Genomic DNA, 15,415 nt, shown 5'->3' on the forward strand with positions numbered 1-15,415 from the left:
GGGGGGGGGGGCGGCGTACGCCCATTACGCCCTCACCTGGACCAGCCCTGGGTCCGATATGTCGATAGTATTTATATACGTTTTTTTGACCCAGAGGCTTAGATAATGCTAGTTTACATGCAAGGGTGAAGGACGTCAGTTACATGGATGTGGAAGGTTATTCCGAGTTACTGAAAATCACTCATGTTGCGTGAGATAACTATATAAGCGTAAATTCGTGATTATATGGTAATTGCGAAAACAAAAGTATCCATCGGAATGTACATTCAGATCATGTTTAAAGCAAAAATGTATGATTTTATTGTTCATTTAGCGGATTCAAATTCTCGCGAATATGTCAGTAGTTCGATGCATGATCGCAGAAATAAATATTTGCAAAATTGCAGTTATTTACATTAATATTAAGCTTACAATAAAACTGTTTCCAAGATTTGATTTTAGCTTGGTAGGTTTTATCGCGACTATATATTCTCCCGTCACGCTCTGCTTATTTTATAAGTTTGACATGTTAACGCTTTGTTTCCACATAAAAACACGAGAGGACGGGCTATCATGTACTTGTGCAGTGCTCCTGATAAAATCTATCAAGGGACATACTGACAAGGCAGAAGGACTCGAGAATTCGAAGGAGACGAGCTCCCGTATTTGAACTCCTATTGAAATTTTATAGAAATATTGGAGACGCTAAGACTATCTCACACAATGGAACACCGCCAAACAAACGTGGGTTTCCAGGCGTTGTCTCTTTCCAACAAATTACCATACGAAAAGGTTTTGGTCGGATTTTATTTGTTTATTTATGTCTAGTTTTGCGGCATTATGACAAATGAGTCATGAAACGATTAAACAGCTTTAATATGCAGTACAATTTTTAATTTCTTCAGGTACACTGTATATGGAGATTTTTCATATTTACTAACTTAAATAGTACACTTCTGATGTATACACGTTTGTACCTACTCTAAGTAATTAAAGGAAGCTGTGCATGACGTCTCGGAAGAATGATTTGTACACAAAATATGAAGTAAACAGGCTGATACGTTAAACAACTAACACCATAAAAATTATGATGAGATATACAAAATCTTAATGGAACTTTAACGCAAAGAAACGAATTTAGGGTGATTTACGACAGGTTTAAAACGCACCTTTGACATTCAAAAGCAACAACTCCATATTTCTTTCAAACATATCACTCCCTTGAGTTATCGATGACGTCATATACCTCTGATCACCATGTGATTGACGAGTGAGATTATTTTATATAACGGACGGCAGTGCGGTATTATTGCTATCCAGTTTTGACAATGATAACAACACAAAGTATTTCGAACCATCCTCGGTCCCATGCAGGTAAAAATCGTACTTTAAGCGTAAGTGGCATTTTCACATGGGACCGAGGATGATTTCGGACGGGAGAGTTGAACCGGAAGCCTAAAGGTCACATTGCACTTTACGGTTATATGACTGACTGTAATTGACATGCACAAATTATGATATTTATGATATTTGTACATGCATGCATGAAATTGGTCAGCTGTATTTTTTGAGATTATATAAATGATTTGTTATAAACTTCGTTGAACTGATGGACCAATCGGGAACCGTCGGCGTAAACGGGAACGGAAAGTGCCGACGGTTCCCGATTGCTGAAGGACTGAAAGTTGACCAGAATATTTTATTTGAACTGACCAACCAGTAGTCATATACACGTGTATCATAAAGGCTGTATAGATCTTAAGAAAAAGTTTTATGTTCAACTTTGTAACACGTACGGCATCTGTGACCTTGATAAAGGGTCAAAGTCATTTATCATGGACATTTGATGGTCATTCACACGAAAAATGTTCTGGCCAAATATCATTTAAGAGGTGTTACATACATGTACGTACTACATCTAGAGTGTATTCAAGACATGTCAAGCCTGAAATAGGATATACATCAAATCTCAATATTTCTGGAATCTGAAATATACATAATTGTGTTGTAAAGTATAATAAAAAGATACACAGAGTTGCATTTTACTCTCCGAAAACCTTTGAATTTTCGTTTTAAACATTTTTTTATTAAAAGTTACGCTTCTTTTCAGAAATAATATAATGGAACTATTGCCATGCCTGCTAGTACACAAGTTTCCAATGCGTGGTCACAGTTTTTGGCAGTGGTCTGGGATCCTTAAAATCAAGATTTATTTTATAAGATACCCTATAAACTATATGAGACATCTTATCAAACATAGCAGATATATTATATCTTACGAAGTGTGTTTCCATCTTTGTGTCGTATACAAAAAAATGTGAACTTGCATGCCTTGTCATATCTGTACTTCTCAGTGATGCAACTTTATATACGACTTGGACTTTTAATCAAATTTACTTACTGGACATATGTAATTTAGAACCAGTAACTTCAAATTCCTGAAAGAAATTTTGATGGCAGCAATATACGTCAAAATAGGTAACCTCCAAGAAGTTCCGAATGAATTCATATTAATGTTTACGTCAATAGTGTAAAATATGTGACCTCCAAGGAGTTCCGGATGATTTTTATTTTTGAATTATCATCAAAATTTCTTTCGTTGTAAAAATTAAAAGATCTCCTATTACCGATGACGTTATATTCTAGTAAATTTCCATAACAAACCCAGCCATTAATTAAAAGCAAAAGTCTGGTGACCTGTCATCAGATGACCTGTGTAATTTCTGAGACGTGATTTACAGCTTTATTGTCATAGTTGAGTTTGTTGCAATATTAGGAAACGCCTTTCACAGAAATTGGCGGAGGTATATTGTCTAGCGACTTTATTCAGGGATATGTGCTCCATTACATCAATATAATAGACATGCTCCATGTGTTTAACTAATCTTTTTAGAACTTGCGTCTAAAACTTTTAAGTATCGATATTGTGTTGAATAATGACACTGCACAAAAGATGGTCGTTAGACGATACAATGCGTGTCACATAAGTCCGCACCGAAACTAATGCTGTTTGGGAGAGTATATAGTTACACCCATGATAGATATCTGTGTTTTTATAAACGTCAATAAAATATTATAATTACGAGAATGCCAGGGTGGAGAATGTTTGCTAGAGGATGTGTCTACGCTGTTCAATTTGTTTCAATTTGTTTTATGGAAGCACGGTAGTCTAGTGGTAGGACGCCGGGCTCTTGACCGAAGGGTTGCGTGTTCGAGTCACGACACGACACTGTGTTATATCTTTGAGCAAGATACGTTACTCCGCTTGTTCCAGTCTATTCAGCTGTAAATGAGTACGTGGTTGGACAGTGCTAGAATTGTTGAATGCTAGCTGCTAGCTGTTAGCGCCGAAATGGCAGCTCCGGCTGTATGCTTCCCAGGGAGTTGAGAAAAGGTATTTGCTGGTTGCAAAGGCCCTATAACCACGGATAATAGTTTGTGAACCGCTTTGAGACGACCTACGAACTAGGTTGTGATAAAGCGGTATATAAGAACCTCCAATTTTTATTATTATTATTAAATATTCGATGTAGGTATGACCAAATGGAGAAAAAAATTGAAAAGAAATGAAATTGATACGAAAGAATGAAAAAAAGAGACATAGAGAAAAATAGAGGAGAAAGAGGGAAATGAAAGAATGGTGAAATAACGAACAAGACAGCCTGTGCCAGCTAATCTCCAGACTTGAATAATCCGGTATCCCATATATCACACTAACAGAGCGAGACCCATAAAGTCATAAACTGGGTTTGCTTTGCGAAAGGAAATATATTCCAACTACCACCACCTGTCTATACAGATCTTCTGTTCATTATTACCTTGTGCGAATACCTCAAACTTCATTGTATTATGCAGGCAAGCCTGACTATGATAACCACCTGAATATCTTGAGGTAAGAGGGTCGTGTTGTTGTCCCGCACAGGGCCATGTATGTTCGTGAGAATAATATGTAACATAATATCTCCAATCCCTGTAGTGTATACGGAAAAACTCAAGTCTTTAAAATGATAAGGCAAAATAGAAAAATAAAATAAGGATAAAAATACAGGTGAATATACTGAAGTTTTAATAAAACCATGATTCGAACTCAAAATCGATAAATATAGGGCAAAATATGACGAAAAGGAATTATTTACATGGAGACCGTTGAAAAGGTATAAAGACCAGGTGTGTCGGAAGGGTAAGCATCTTCTGCTTCGTCAACGACACTCGCCATGTGTAAATCTTAGTTGAATCCAAGTAATGTCACGTCCTTGCATCTCGAAATCGGGCAACTAAACCACAAGGCACACAAATGAGCATAATACAAAACATAGCCTATTTCCCTGCGAGATCCTGAGGGTGACCATACAACTTGTCCGTAGCCTCCATCAACCTACATCTTTGGACGCCCTCTACCGTAAGTTGTCCGTCAGCTCGGTCGACATCTATCATGGAAGTCATTATATTTGGAGCAAGCCCAATAAAAGGGGGTTGTTTTACTAAAAGTTACTAATTTAATATGGAATGGCTGTTTTATAGATTGAATACGTTGGTCTTTTTCAATGTTATATAGATATTGTTTCATGTAGATTTTGTTCAGAAAACAAAAGTTTCGAATTGGCAAGGTTTAATTATAATCATTCTCTTTTGTAAAAACTCGTTTTACTGCCACTACTGATATAACAAGTGGTGCTTTACGGAGCTTTGGCGAAATGATGAGGGAGATTTATCAATATTTATGAAACAGGAAATGGGTCAAAGCATTGTACTTAATGATAAGGAAGATGACAGACAGAACGATGAGCTTTATGTCGAGGGACTGCTCTAGAACAGCTCTTCAAATGTTTCGAAGCGAGATATGAATAAATACATGTATATGAATGGTTTATGTGAGTTAGCGTCCTATCAACGCCTACGGTAATTTGAGAATGTACCACTGTGTTTATATTTGTATGCGTGTATGCTGGATGTGGTATATTGGCGCTTTTACCTCCTTGCGATAGTGCGGATCTGATGCCGACATGATACTTAGAGTGCTACTTCACTTGAATACCATGCCGAAGGCACCCAGCACCGTAGCCCGAGTTTTCTCTGTCCCCGACACCAGACTTGGACATTTTGACAGATAGATGGCCCACACCAGACATCTACCTGTAAAAATGTCTAAGTCTGGTGTCAGGGCCAGATGAAACTATTGCAAACAGCACAGTATTCCGCCCGGTATCATTATACTGACACTGCGTGGGTAAAACAGTCGTAGCGATTGCCCTAAAAGCTGAACGTTATAAAGCAATGAAGAAATAACTACCATTTCTAAGAATTTCGATATGTCCCAATAAATGGACAAAAATATTTAAAAATATTGGCCCATAATCATCATTGACGACAACGTACGTCAGTTTCAAGGCTTGTGGTATGTACGCTGTGGTCTCCTGTGGTGACCTTAACAAACTTGAATTAATCTTTTCGGCACGCATGAATTGATGTGACACGCACACACAGCACACAGACTGGATATGAGCCTCCCACACTTAATAGACATCTCTGATCTGATCATGACTTTTACAAGTTAAAGCGACACTGGTCCGCGACAGTTTGTGTACAGTCAGAGGTCGCTATTCGTATATGGGGTCACGAATATTTAGAAAATTCGTTGCGAAAAAAACACGAAACAACGAAATGACTATTTATTTTATACCCAAATTAAAAGTCGCTAATAAGTATGCTTTTTGTCGTCGTTTCGAATGTGATTTGGCGTTTTTTCATGACGAGACGAACGAACAGGATCTAAGCAAAAAATTCATCTCACTTTTTTGCTCCGAACTAAAAGTTATTAGAAAACAAAAGTTATAAACTATCGTCTTTTCGGGAAATAACGAAATGACAAAAACCAGCCATCGTTCTTGGCGACATCAACATAAACTCTAAAAGTACATTTACAATGTACGTCAATGTGTATACTTCTACACATTTTTTCAGGCTTGTATGTGGAGTCTGTTCAAGTACATTTATATTCGCTGTATCTCTCTATCTGTAAATTATTGCTGTTGATATTATGGTAAAATGAATATTGAATACCGATATAACCATGCTTTTGACAATTAGACTACATCAACAGATATCACTCGGTGATCTCCTAATGATGATCAAAGGCTTACGACAACTGTTATAACTTCTCATTTTCAGTTTGTAAAAACGCAGGGATTTCATTTATACATATATAACTCATGAGAGCCATTTGTGCTTTTGCAGATTGTATCGATTTTTTTTTCCGTAACAAAGATAAATTTCGCCTATTTTTTTGTAAAAGCATCCCCGGTGTGAAAGTCCCCTTAAGCCCTCGTGCAAGCAATTGAAATAAGAATCATGCCGCGAGAATATTTAACCTACATCGCTCGCCTTTATTCTTCCTTCATTTGTAAAGAGTTCTTTTAACGCCCTGTATTCATACGTAAACACCGGTACTCCTACGTCAATATGTTGTTAGTATTTAGCGTCTGGTCGTGTTTTTTTGAATTTGTTAATGTCTTGCATCGCTGCATACAAGCATATATCACTAGGTTATATGTATCCGGAGATGATATCTTCAATATCAACTATCGCTTCAGTAATCATCTGTATGAAGTATCTTCTTAATTGTCGATTCTTCAAAGCCATTTTCAAGACAGCAACAATACTACGTGAAGACGACAGCAACTATAATCAAATTAACCAGAATCCAAACCCTGCAAGGGTTCCAACATTAGTCGCCTCAATACAAAAAAACCTCCGCTGGTTTGTTGTACATGCATACTTAATTAAACAGCAAACACGATTCATAAATTGTCCAATTATTTAACATTTAAGAAACAAATAACGCTGATGTTGTCGCGACAGAAAACGTGACACTTCGATTTTACCCCTAAAATAACAACATTTCGTCGTAATACAATAAGTACATGTATATATGTTAGTTGCGCTTGATTCGACACAACCTTCCCCTTCTCGGTAGGACAATTCTGGCTTCGGGGATTGGATTGGGGCGAAACATCACCAATACATTACGGCCCATTAGAAAACTGACTTGCAACTTTGACAATGGTCAGCCATAGCTTTGTACTCATAAAATAAATGTTCTTTTTCTTTCAGACCCAAACTGTAATACCACAGCTGGCCTTGGGGACGGTACCATCCTTCGTAACCAACTGTCTGCTTCTTCAGTTAGAAATGACCTTGACCTTGACCAAGCCAGATTTGATTGCTGTCAAGGTAAGTCAAGGTGAACTCGATGTCACTAAAGAAGAATGTTATGGGTAGACAGAATAGTCATTTGATGATGGAAGTATATTTCAATCATTGTATTCCGTAAGTTGTGCGACTTAATGGCCTGGATTACAGTACAATTAATAATAACAAATATATATTAATAATTAATGCATCATCATCATCATCATCATCATCATCATCATCGTCGCCATCATCATCATTAAAACTCGATGGGCTACGCTAACGTACGTTCTCTGCAAAAAAAAATGCATCATCATCATCAAAATTCCAGGGGTATCATAATCATACAATTGAATATTTGACGCCATTTGGCTTTCAATCCTTGCGGTGCTCAAATATCTGACGCCATTTGGCTTTCAATCCTTGCGGTGCTCAAATATTTGATAGAAGGGCTGGAAACTACAATCCAACAGTTGTATTTTGCGTACTGAAGTGTGACAGAGTGTGACCCTGGCTTTGGCCCGTGTCTGAGCTATCCTACATCAGCACTTCACCACGTCATTTCGATGATTGATGTAGTGAAATGCAATACAAGAAACGACACTGGAGAAGCAATTTGAATAAAAGCAATTTATAGTTAACCACCACAAAGTTGTGACCAGCAACACTGGAGGTACAAATCCTTGATTAAAATTATCTCCAGTTTCTATCTGCAGTATACAGGAATGTTTTCATAACACGCATATTAAAAGTCGACGCGTCTGCTTATAACAGGGGTCGTCTGCTAGTGTTCAGCGGGGCTTTTATATATAAGAGAGGAATACATATAAGCTCTAAGCTTGTTTTCCAGTCCCTCTAAAATTACATGTATATAATAATACCTTGTCTGATTATTGAATAAAATACTTTTTAAATAAAACTAGTTACATTTTTTTTATGAAAACGGAATACGGACACGCACATGCTTGCCAACTCTCCGTTAATTTTGAAGGAGACTCCCAATATTTGACTCTAAAATTGAGCATTTTTCTATTGTCAATTTTTCCCTATGACATATGTACATACACACATTTAATTTATGCTTTTAATACAACGTACGCGCAATCTCCCCCGTGGAAATTTAAAAAGTGTTTGCAAGTATGACATTGGTTGCAATTTTACTGACAGAACTACATATCCTACCCTTCTTCCCCTATCCCTCCTATGTATGGGCAGAATATCTCAGCGACAAGAAAATTATTGTTAATTGTGTATAAATAGATAGCACTATTGCAAATAATTAACAAAAAACTGGTTTAAAACCAGCATACTTGAAAAAAGCACCGCACTAATATCGTTTTGATTTCTTCAGTGTATAAATTTGGAGGTAGCTGTGTTACAAAAGTTGATCTTCGATGTACACTACGCCGAGAGCCGATAATGAAATCCCAATATCCACATGTAGAATGAGCGCAGGCGCAAGTGCGAAAGGTCTCTGCCCTTGATGACTTGTTAATTAGTTTGTTACTTACTTCTGCTCTGTACGATGTTTTACATTGGCTTACCGTAAAGATTTATTTAAGAGTTAATTTTAGATTGACATTTCGATTTAAACTTATTTTATTGCATAAATGAAACAGATTCGGCACAAGTTATAACAACATTACAAAGGCACTCTCCACAATAAATTTTACATAAATTGAGAAATAGCGTAATTTGATCACAATGAATACCATTTATTCATACATTAAATGAAATAATACAACAGATACAAATATGATGAGTTAATGTCATATCACATTAACTAAAACTTTGGCTGGATTTTATGTACTTTTGCACATTTCTACATATTGAAGTGTTTACTTCTACAGACAGATTTTCATTTCCTATGAGCAGTAAATTTATATCAATGACAATATCCAGATTTAAATTGACATTAAGTGGAAGGGTTAATTACATGGTTTTTCTGCTCTGCACCCTTGGAAAAAGTAGGCGCGTGTACGTGGTAAAGAATTTGATCGGTTTCAGGTACAAAAACTGACCAATGGCTAGGCTGATACTTGTCCTGATACGCCGCCACGCAATTCCTTTGATCTCCATTAAAGACATTAAACTAGTTTAAAGTTTACTCGTATCATACGCAGGGTTTCGCGTAACCAGCATGACATATAATATAAACTACATTTATTTAAAAACAATTATGAAACAAGTTATTTCAACTTATATCAATCACTCTTGTTGGCCCGGATGTTAGTGCGTGGGGGTCTTAGTGTGGGAGGAAACCGGATCCCGGAGTGCCCGGAGAAAAATCACGTGATCAGGCAGGTGACCCCAACCTTTTTACGTCCGATCGGGGAATCGAACCCCGGCCGCCTTGGTGAAAGGCAAGCGCGCTATCCACTGCACCATCCGACCAGCATGGCATATTGAAGGGGTACAGAGAAAGGAGTTCTGTATCGAGAGCTGACCACTTGGATTTCGAGGATTTTCGGTAAAAAAAAAAAGCCACCCTCAATGATGATAATACACTCATATATATTCACCATTAGTATATTATCATCATTGGGGGTGGCATTTTTACCGAAAATTGGTCTTACATCCCCAAACGTGTAAAATTACTCAAACACCTTAGTTTAGGTCCAAATATCTCAGATCCCTGTGCTTACAAGGTCAATAGATGTAGATCTTCTAGGCCACCGTGACTGCAGCTGGCGGGAAATTCTGTCGGCACTGTATCAAAAAATCCAGATTCAAGCACATGCAGGTACTAGGCTCGTCTGCCAGAACACCCGTAGCAGACGAGGCTAATACCTGTGCTTCAAGACGTCGACACGATCGGGTTGTCCGCATCCCTGTTCGTTGCAAGTTTCGGTGCGATATGTTTGACCTTTGACATGTGCTCCTTAGAACGAGCCTTGTGCGTTTCGAGATGATATTTAACCTCTCTTGCTTACATGTATTTGCAGATGCAGCGTTCGGGGCATGGTGTCCGGCCACTGTCCAGGAAGGCGAATGGTTTGAGGTGACCTTTGATCGGCCCTATAACCTGTCCGGCGTTACAATTCAGACACCATTCACCAATTTTACGTCACAGGAAAATTACCTCACGGGCTTCTCCTTACAGTTCGAGCTGGCGTCCTCTTCCCCCGGGAACCTCACGGACTACGTCGGAACTGGCGACGTACCGGTAAGTTGAACGCACGGGAATATCTCGTGAACGGACGTGAGATTTATAATATATTTTGGACAACCGTCCACCTATCAGCGTCAGTTTGAACTTCGCTGACTTGTTCTTTCACGGTCGTGAATTAACAGTTTTGCTTTTTCACGTCTTTTGACATGGAACTGCAAAAGCAACCAGCAGAGATGAAGTGTTAAACAAACCAAATCGCATTTCTCTCGACCACGCAAGGATTAAATTGTCGTAAGCTTACACATACAATCGCAGTTTTAGCGGACTAACATGTTACAAAATTGAGAGAACAAAGGTGTAACATGTTTTAAGACTATATAGAAAAGATAAACCTATTAGTTCTATATATATAAAAAAAAACACACTGTACTGAAAATTTGACAGGTGTTTTTAGAGGCTATGTTTACTACTGTACCACTGTTGAGCGGTCATCGTATAATTTGATGTTGGGATATACCCAGTATGTATAATTAAGCGACATATCAGTAAACAGGAGTGATGCGAAGATCTAATTTTAATAACATTGTGGGATACTTAACCTTTTTGCTAAATGGAAAGGATCAAGGGGAACACATATTTTTTTAGGTTTTCGTAAGAATGCTAATTAATGTGAAATATCCCCTAAAAAATGGTAGGGAAAAGGTGCGTGCGTTCTAGTAGTGCAAGTGTAATGCGTCCCCCTCGGGCGCGCCACAGAATGAAAATAGAACATTCTACTCACGTTTTTTTGTCTGGAAAAAAAAGGAAAATCCATTTTGAGTTTTTATGTAAAATAGTTTCTTCACTTTGTTTTCACAGGAGACGTTTTTAACTAACTTCCCTAATGATGAGGTGAAAACGTTTGCATTGATGGAAGAAGTGACCGTTAGGCGAGTCAGAATTATTGTTCTCAACTCCACCGGGGAGCCATGTTTCAGATTTGAACTTCTGGGATGCAATACAACAGATGGTATGTACTATATTACGGTTCCCGAAGCTCTATCTGCCCTCAGGATTCCGATGATAGTAGCTTAACAGTTATGTTTTGAAAGAACATACAGTATTCTGCTAAAATAATTTCATAGGGAAGTTTATTCCAGTTTTTGTTTTTGGTGAGAAAGATGGATTCTTTGCTATGGATGTTTTGCCACAACTGTATCCAAAAAATCATAGATTGTGTGCACAGGGGGACATGTTTACGTTGTGTCAAAATAAACTGTAAATATTACTCTTTACTACACATCAGGGTAAGTCCAAACATATCTACTGTAACAAATTCTCAAGTCCCTGTGTATGAAACTACTGTACTGTAAATGTGAACAACTTGATGCCACATACATCTCTGCTCAAATAAAGCTATACACTCTCAAACAAGTTAGCTAGCGGTGAAGTAGCTAATTGAAGTGTGAGATTGTGATTTGCAGCTGACAAATTTATCTTCTAACAAAAAATACAACTATGTAGATATATGTAATATCTATATAGAACATGCTACCCGTTTGTATATACCTGCATAATTAACTTGCTGCTTACATTTTTTTTCAATAATAATTAATGTTTCACTCGTGGTTGAACCTACTTACTCATGCGTAAAAGAAAGTCTGCTCTCCACTCTTGAAATCTATAACTGTTATTTTAACAAACCCATGAACATCCTCTGGCTCCTTATTCCTATGACAAAAAAGGATATCTTTGCTTACCGTAAAAACCCATGTAATTTGCGCACCTGTGAAATTTGCGCAGGTACTTTTTGAGGCTGAAAATCGGGAAAAAAGCTTCTACTAGAATATTTTGCGCACCCAAAAAAACTGGAAAAAACCGATGTTCATGCTCCGAAAATCGATCTCTGAATATATTTTTTTAAAATATATTTCTATGATTTTTTTTAAAATAAAAAACCCACCTTATTTCATAAATCTTATATAAAGTGGAAATTGATGTAAAACATGTCCTCTATATTAACATATAATGAACAATGATTTACAATAAAACCTTGTTACAATGCCCTTCTTTTCAATATGCCACCTCCTTTACATACATTACTGTCAACAAATGTCAAGGTCCCCTTTTACTTAATGCCTTGATTTAGCACTGAACTTCCTTATACTGCCATTATGTCGCTGGACAGATGTCAGTAGTACAACAGAGTTGTGCTGTATAAATATGTACTCTTATGTCAATTTTGTATTTTACAGAGAATCTGGTGCCAGTTGGGATATCTGACCCTGAGTTGACCTTGACCTACATGTCTCTGGATGACCTCAGTTTGACCTGCACACTGAATGATGTGGCTACTAGGGGGATACAGTACTGGTTGACCTGGTGGAAGGAAGGGCAGCAGATAGAGGAGGAGCTACTGACCACTGGTCAGTCAAACCGCAAACTCGAGATCAAAGCCAGCGATCTTGTGAATAACTACCAGGTATAGACATCTACTGTATACTGTACACCAGGAATTTTTCGGCACAGTTTAAATTTTGCCCTTTTTGCCCACATAGCTGTAATGATGGCTAATTTATCCTGACAGAATATTCACCATATACTAAACATTAAAAGTCATTATATGTGAAGGACGAAATTAGTGCTGGGAAAATATGGATTTGACCAGTGAAGGGCAACAGTTTGATTTGGCGAAGTTTCCCGTATACAGTATTACGGCCGAAATGTTTATATGTTGTCCCCCTGATTAACACAACAACCTGGAGCTCTATTTATCTGCATTAGTAGATGATAACGTAGTGTTCCCTTCCACGTTTTTGCAGCATGGTTTCATGGTAGTAACATGTGATACATTTCTTTGTTCTTTTGCGCATCTAAATTCTTTCTCCTACATTTTTATCTTCAGATCTTATTTGGGTTAAATTTTTTATCTGACTTGTAACATTTCCCCACTACTCAAGCTGACAGGGGTGGATCGTCTGTAAGAGAAAAAATCCTAGGCCCACTCACTGAAAAATCCATGCATGATAAACATCACTATTGTAACTAAAGTAACCACTAGTATGATAAATTGAAAAAAAAAGAGCAATAATTTACAAAAAAAAGGTTCCCCTTTAGTTTGTACCTTTAGCATCAGCAATGATTTAAAAAAAAAAATCCCCTTTGCCTTGTACATGTGGCATCAATAGATTGCTCCTACAAAAAAAAAAAAATGATGAAGAATTAGAACCTAAACTTCAAACTTTTCTTGGATACCCATTTTTTTTAAGATTCGTACAAAGAATTCTTATTATTGAAATAAGGCAGCAGAAAATGGAAAATTGGTCTAAGATATGTCAGTAAATACCAGTTAGGCCAACAAAAATTTTACTTGTGTTTCCACTATCATCCTCAGAAAAAATAGGGTAGGTAGGCATTTTTTTATTTTTTTTTGGAAAATATTTTTACTATGCTTATATAAAACTTTACGGTAGGCACACAAATCTAGGGTAGGTAGGGTTAGCAAAAACACAAGATTTTATTGTAGCAATGTATTGTCAGTAAATAGGATTTTTTTGTCAGAAAGTATGAATGTTTTGTCAGTAAATATAAATGTTTTGTCAGTAAATATGAATATTTTGTCAGTAAATATGAATATTTTGTCAGTAAATATAAATGTTTTGTCAGTAAATATGAATGTTTTGTCGCTGATGTTTCTATCATCAGTATACTGGTAAATACTGAAGTTTCAGAGATAAGACAGGATTATGATTTTTTTTACAGATATTCAGATACCAGTGCAGCATAGAGCCCTGTTACAGTGGAAAGTGCCAATCCATTAAAGGAATGCAGAAACTCAGCAACATCTTCCAGGCCGAGATAAAGGTATACTGTCTCCATCATTTTGAGAATGTTTTCCATTCTTAAGGCTCCTTGTATCCGTGTAATTTGCGGAACTTTCATGAACAATAATAAAGATAAAATATACCAATCAGAATCCTAAACTGTGTTCCAAGTGTATAAATATAATGGGGGCCTGACCAGGATTCAAACTTGGCACCTCTGATGATTATACTGGTGGCTAATATATATAACCAACTGAGTTGTCCAGTCTACAATAGCACCCTGGTTTGTTTGTTTGAGTGGTTCTGTGTCAGCTTAAATTAATCATGGTTTCTGTCACCCAAACCTAGTAGTTGTCTTATTTTATAGCACTTGAGATAAAGAACTAATACAATCTATTAGTTGTTTGTAAATGCCCTGGCTAGCAAGAATTTCTTTACGTAATTAGCTTTAAACTCTTAAGGAAATGTTTTATACTTTGAGCAGCTACTCAGTGAGGAGAGCCTGAGTGTGGTGGAGAACGGACCCCCTGCTTTAATACAGTTCAAGTCCACCGTACCACCAGCAGTGTTCTGTCAGGGTGTTAACGCCGCCTCAGATTGTCCCGTTATCGTGAAGGCCAAGGAGGGAGCTGACGATAAGGTGACATGTTCTGGAGGTAAGAATGACAATGTGGTGGCGTGCTATGAAGACAAGACTGACAAAATACACACATGTTTGAGATTCTGTTTATCATATAGTTTCCTTACTCTGTAAAATATACATAATTTGTAACACATTTTTCTCATAAAATGAAGTAGAAAAAGAATGGAAAAAATTACATTTTATGTTTTTTACCTTCAATTTATGCTTTTAAACAAGTGTTTATATATATACAGAACATTTTATGTGATAGTGAAATAGCCCGATAATATATATGAAGCTATACCATATATAATCATTGATTCCACTTTCCCTATGAGAGTTTTTTACTTACTCTATAACACCTGTTAAGCATCCTCTATCCTTTTTCTGAGTCCCATCCCTCTACCCTTATCCCTTATTTACCAACTTTCTACACCAAAATATCTATCATGATTATTAATTTCAAGATTTTGGAATGTTCTGTAATAATTCTAAATTTTCCCAAATGTTTAAGCCTTTAGGGCACTTAATTAAATGGTGGAATACATCACAGTATTTATTTCACTGATGCTATACATGAATTATCAAACCCTGAAAGATTTTCATTCTACATGTATATAGATAATTTTGTCTATCAATTCGTAATGTTTTGAAAAAGGAAACACAAAGATTAGTTCATTTTACCTAACATGATTTGATACGTGCTGATAT

At 36.9% G+C, this 15,415-nt stretch overlaps 1 protein-coding gene across 1 annotated transcript in view; it reads left to right on the forward strand.

The window, feature by feature from the left end:
• The window catches only part of LOC110456935, a 176,251-nt gene that overhangs the window by 13,881 nt on the left and 146,955 nt on the right, over window positions 1-15,415 (forward strand). The window contains exons 2-7 of the mRNA XM_021508006.1: window positions 7,090-7,209; window positions 10,113-10,333; window positions 11,138-11,288; window positions 12,514-12,740; window positions 14,021-14,122; window positions 14,567-14,738. Of these exons, the coding sequence (XP_021363681.1) occupies window positions 7,090-7,209; window positions 10,113-10,333; window positions 11,138-11,288; window positions 12,514-12,740; window positions 14,021-14,122; window positions 14,567-14,738 (993 nt within the window). The remainder of the gene's footprint in view (window positions 1-7,089; window positions 7,210-10,112; window positions 10,334-11,137; window positions 11,289-12,513; window positions 12,741-14,020; window positions 14,123-14,566; window positions 14,739-15,415) is intronic.

This window comes from Mizuhopecten yessoensis, unplaced genomic scaffold (assembly GCF_002113885.1).
Source record: "Mizuhopecten yessoensis strain PY_sf001 unplaced genomic scaffold, ASM211388v2 scaffold8955, whole genome shotgun sequence".
Lineage (NCBI taxonomy): Eukaryota > Metazoa > Mollusca > Bivalvia > Pectinida > Pectinidae > Mizuhopecten > Mizuhopecten yessoensis.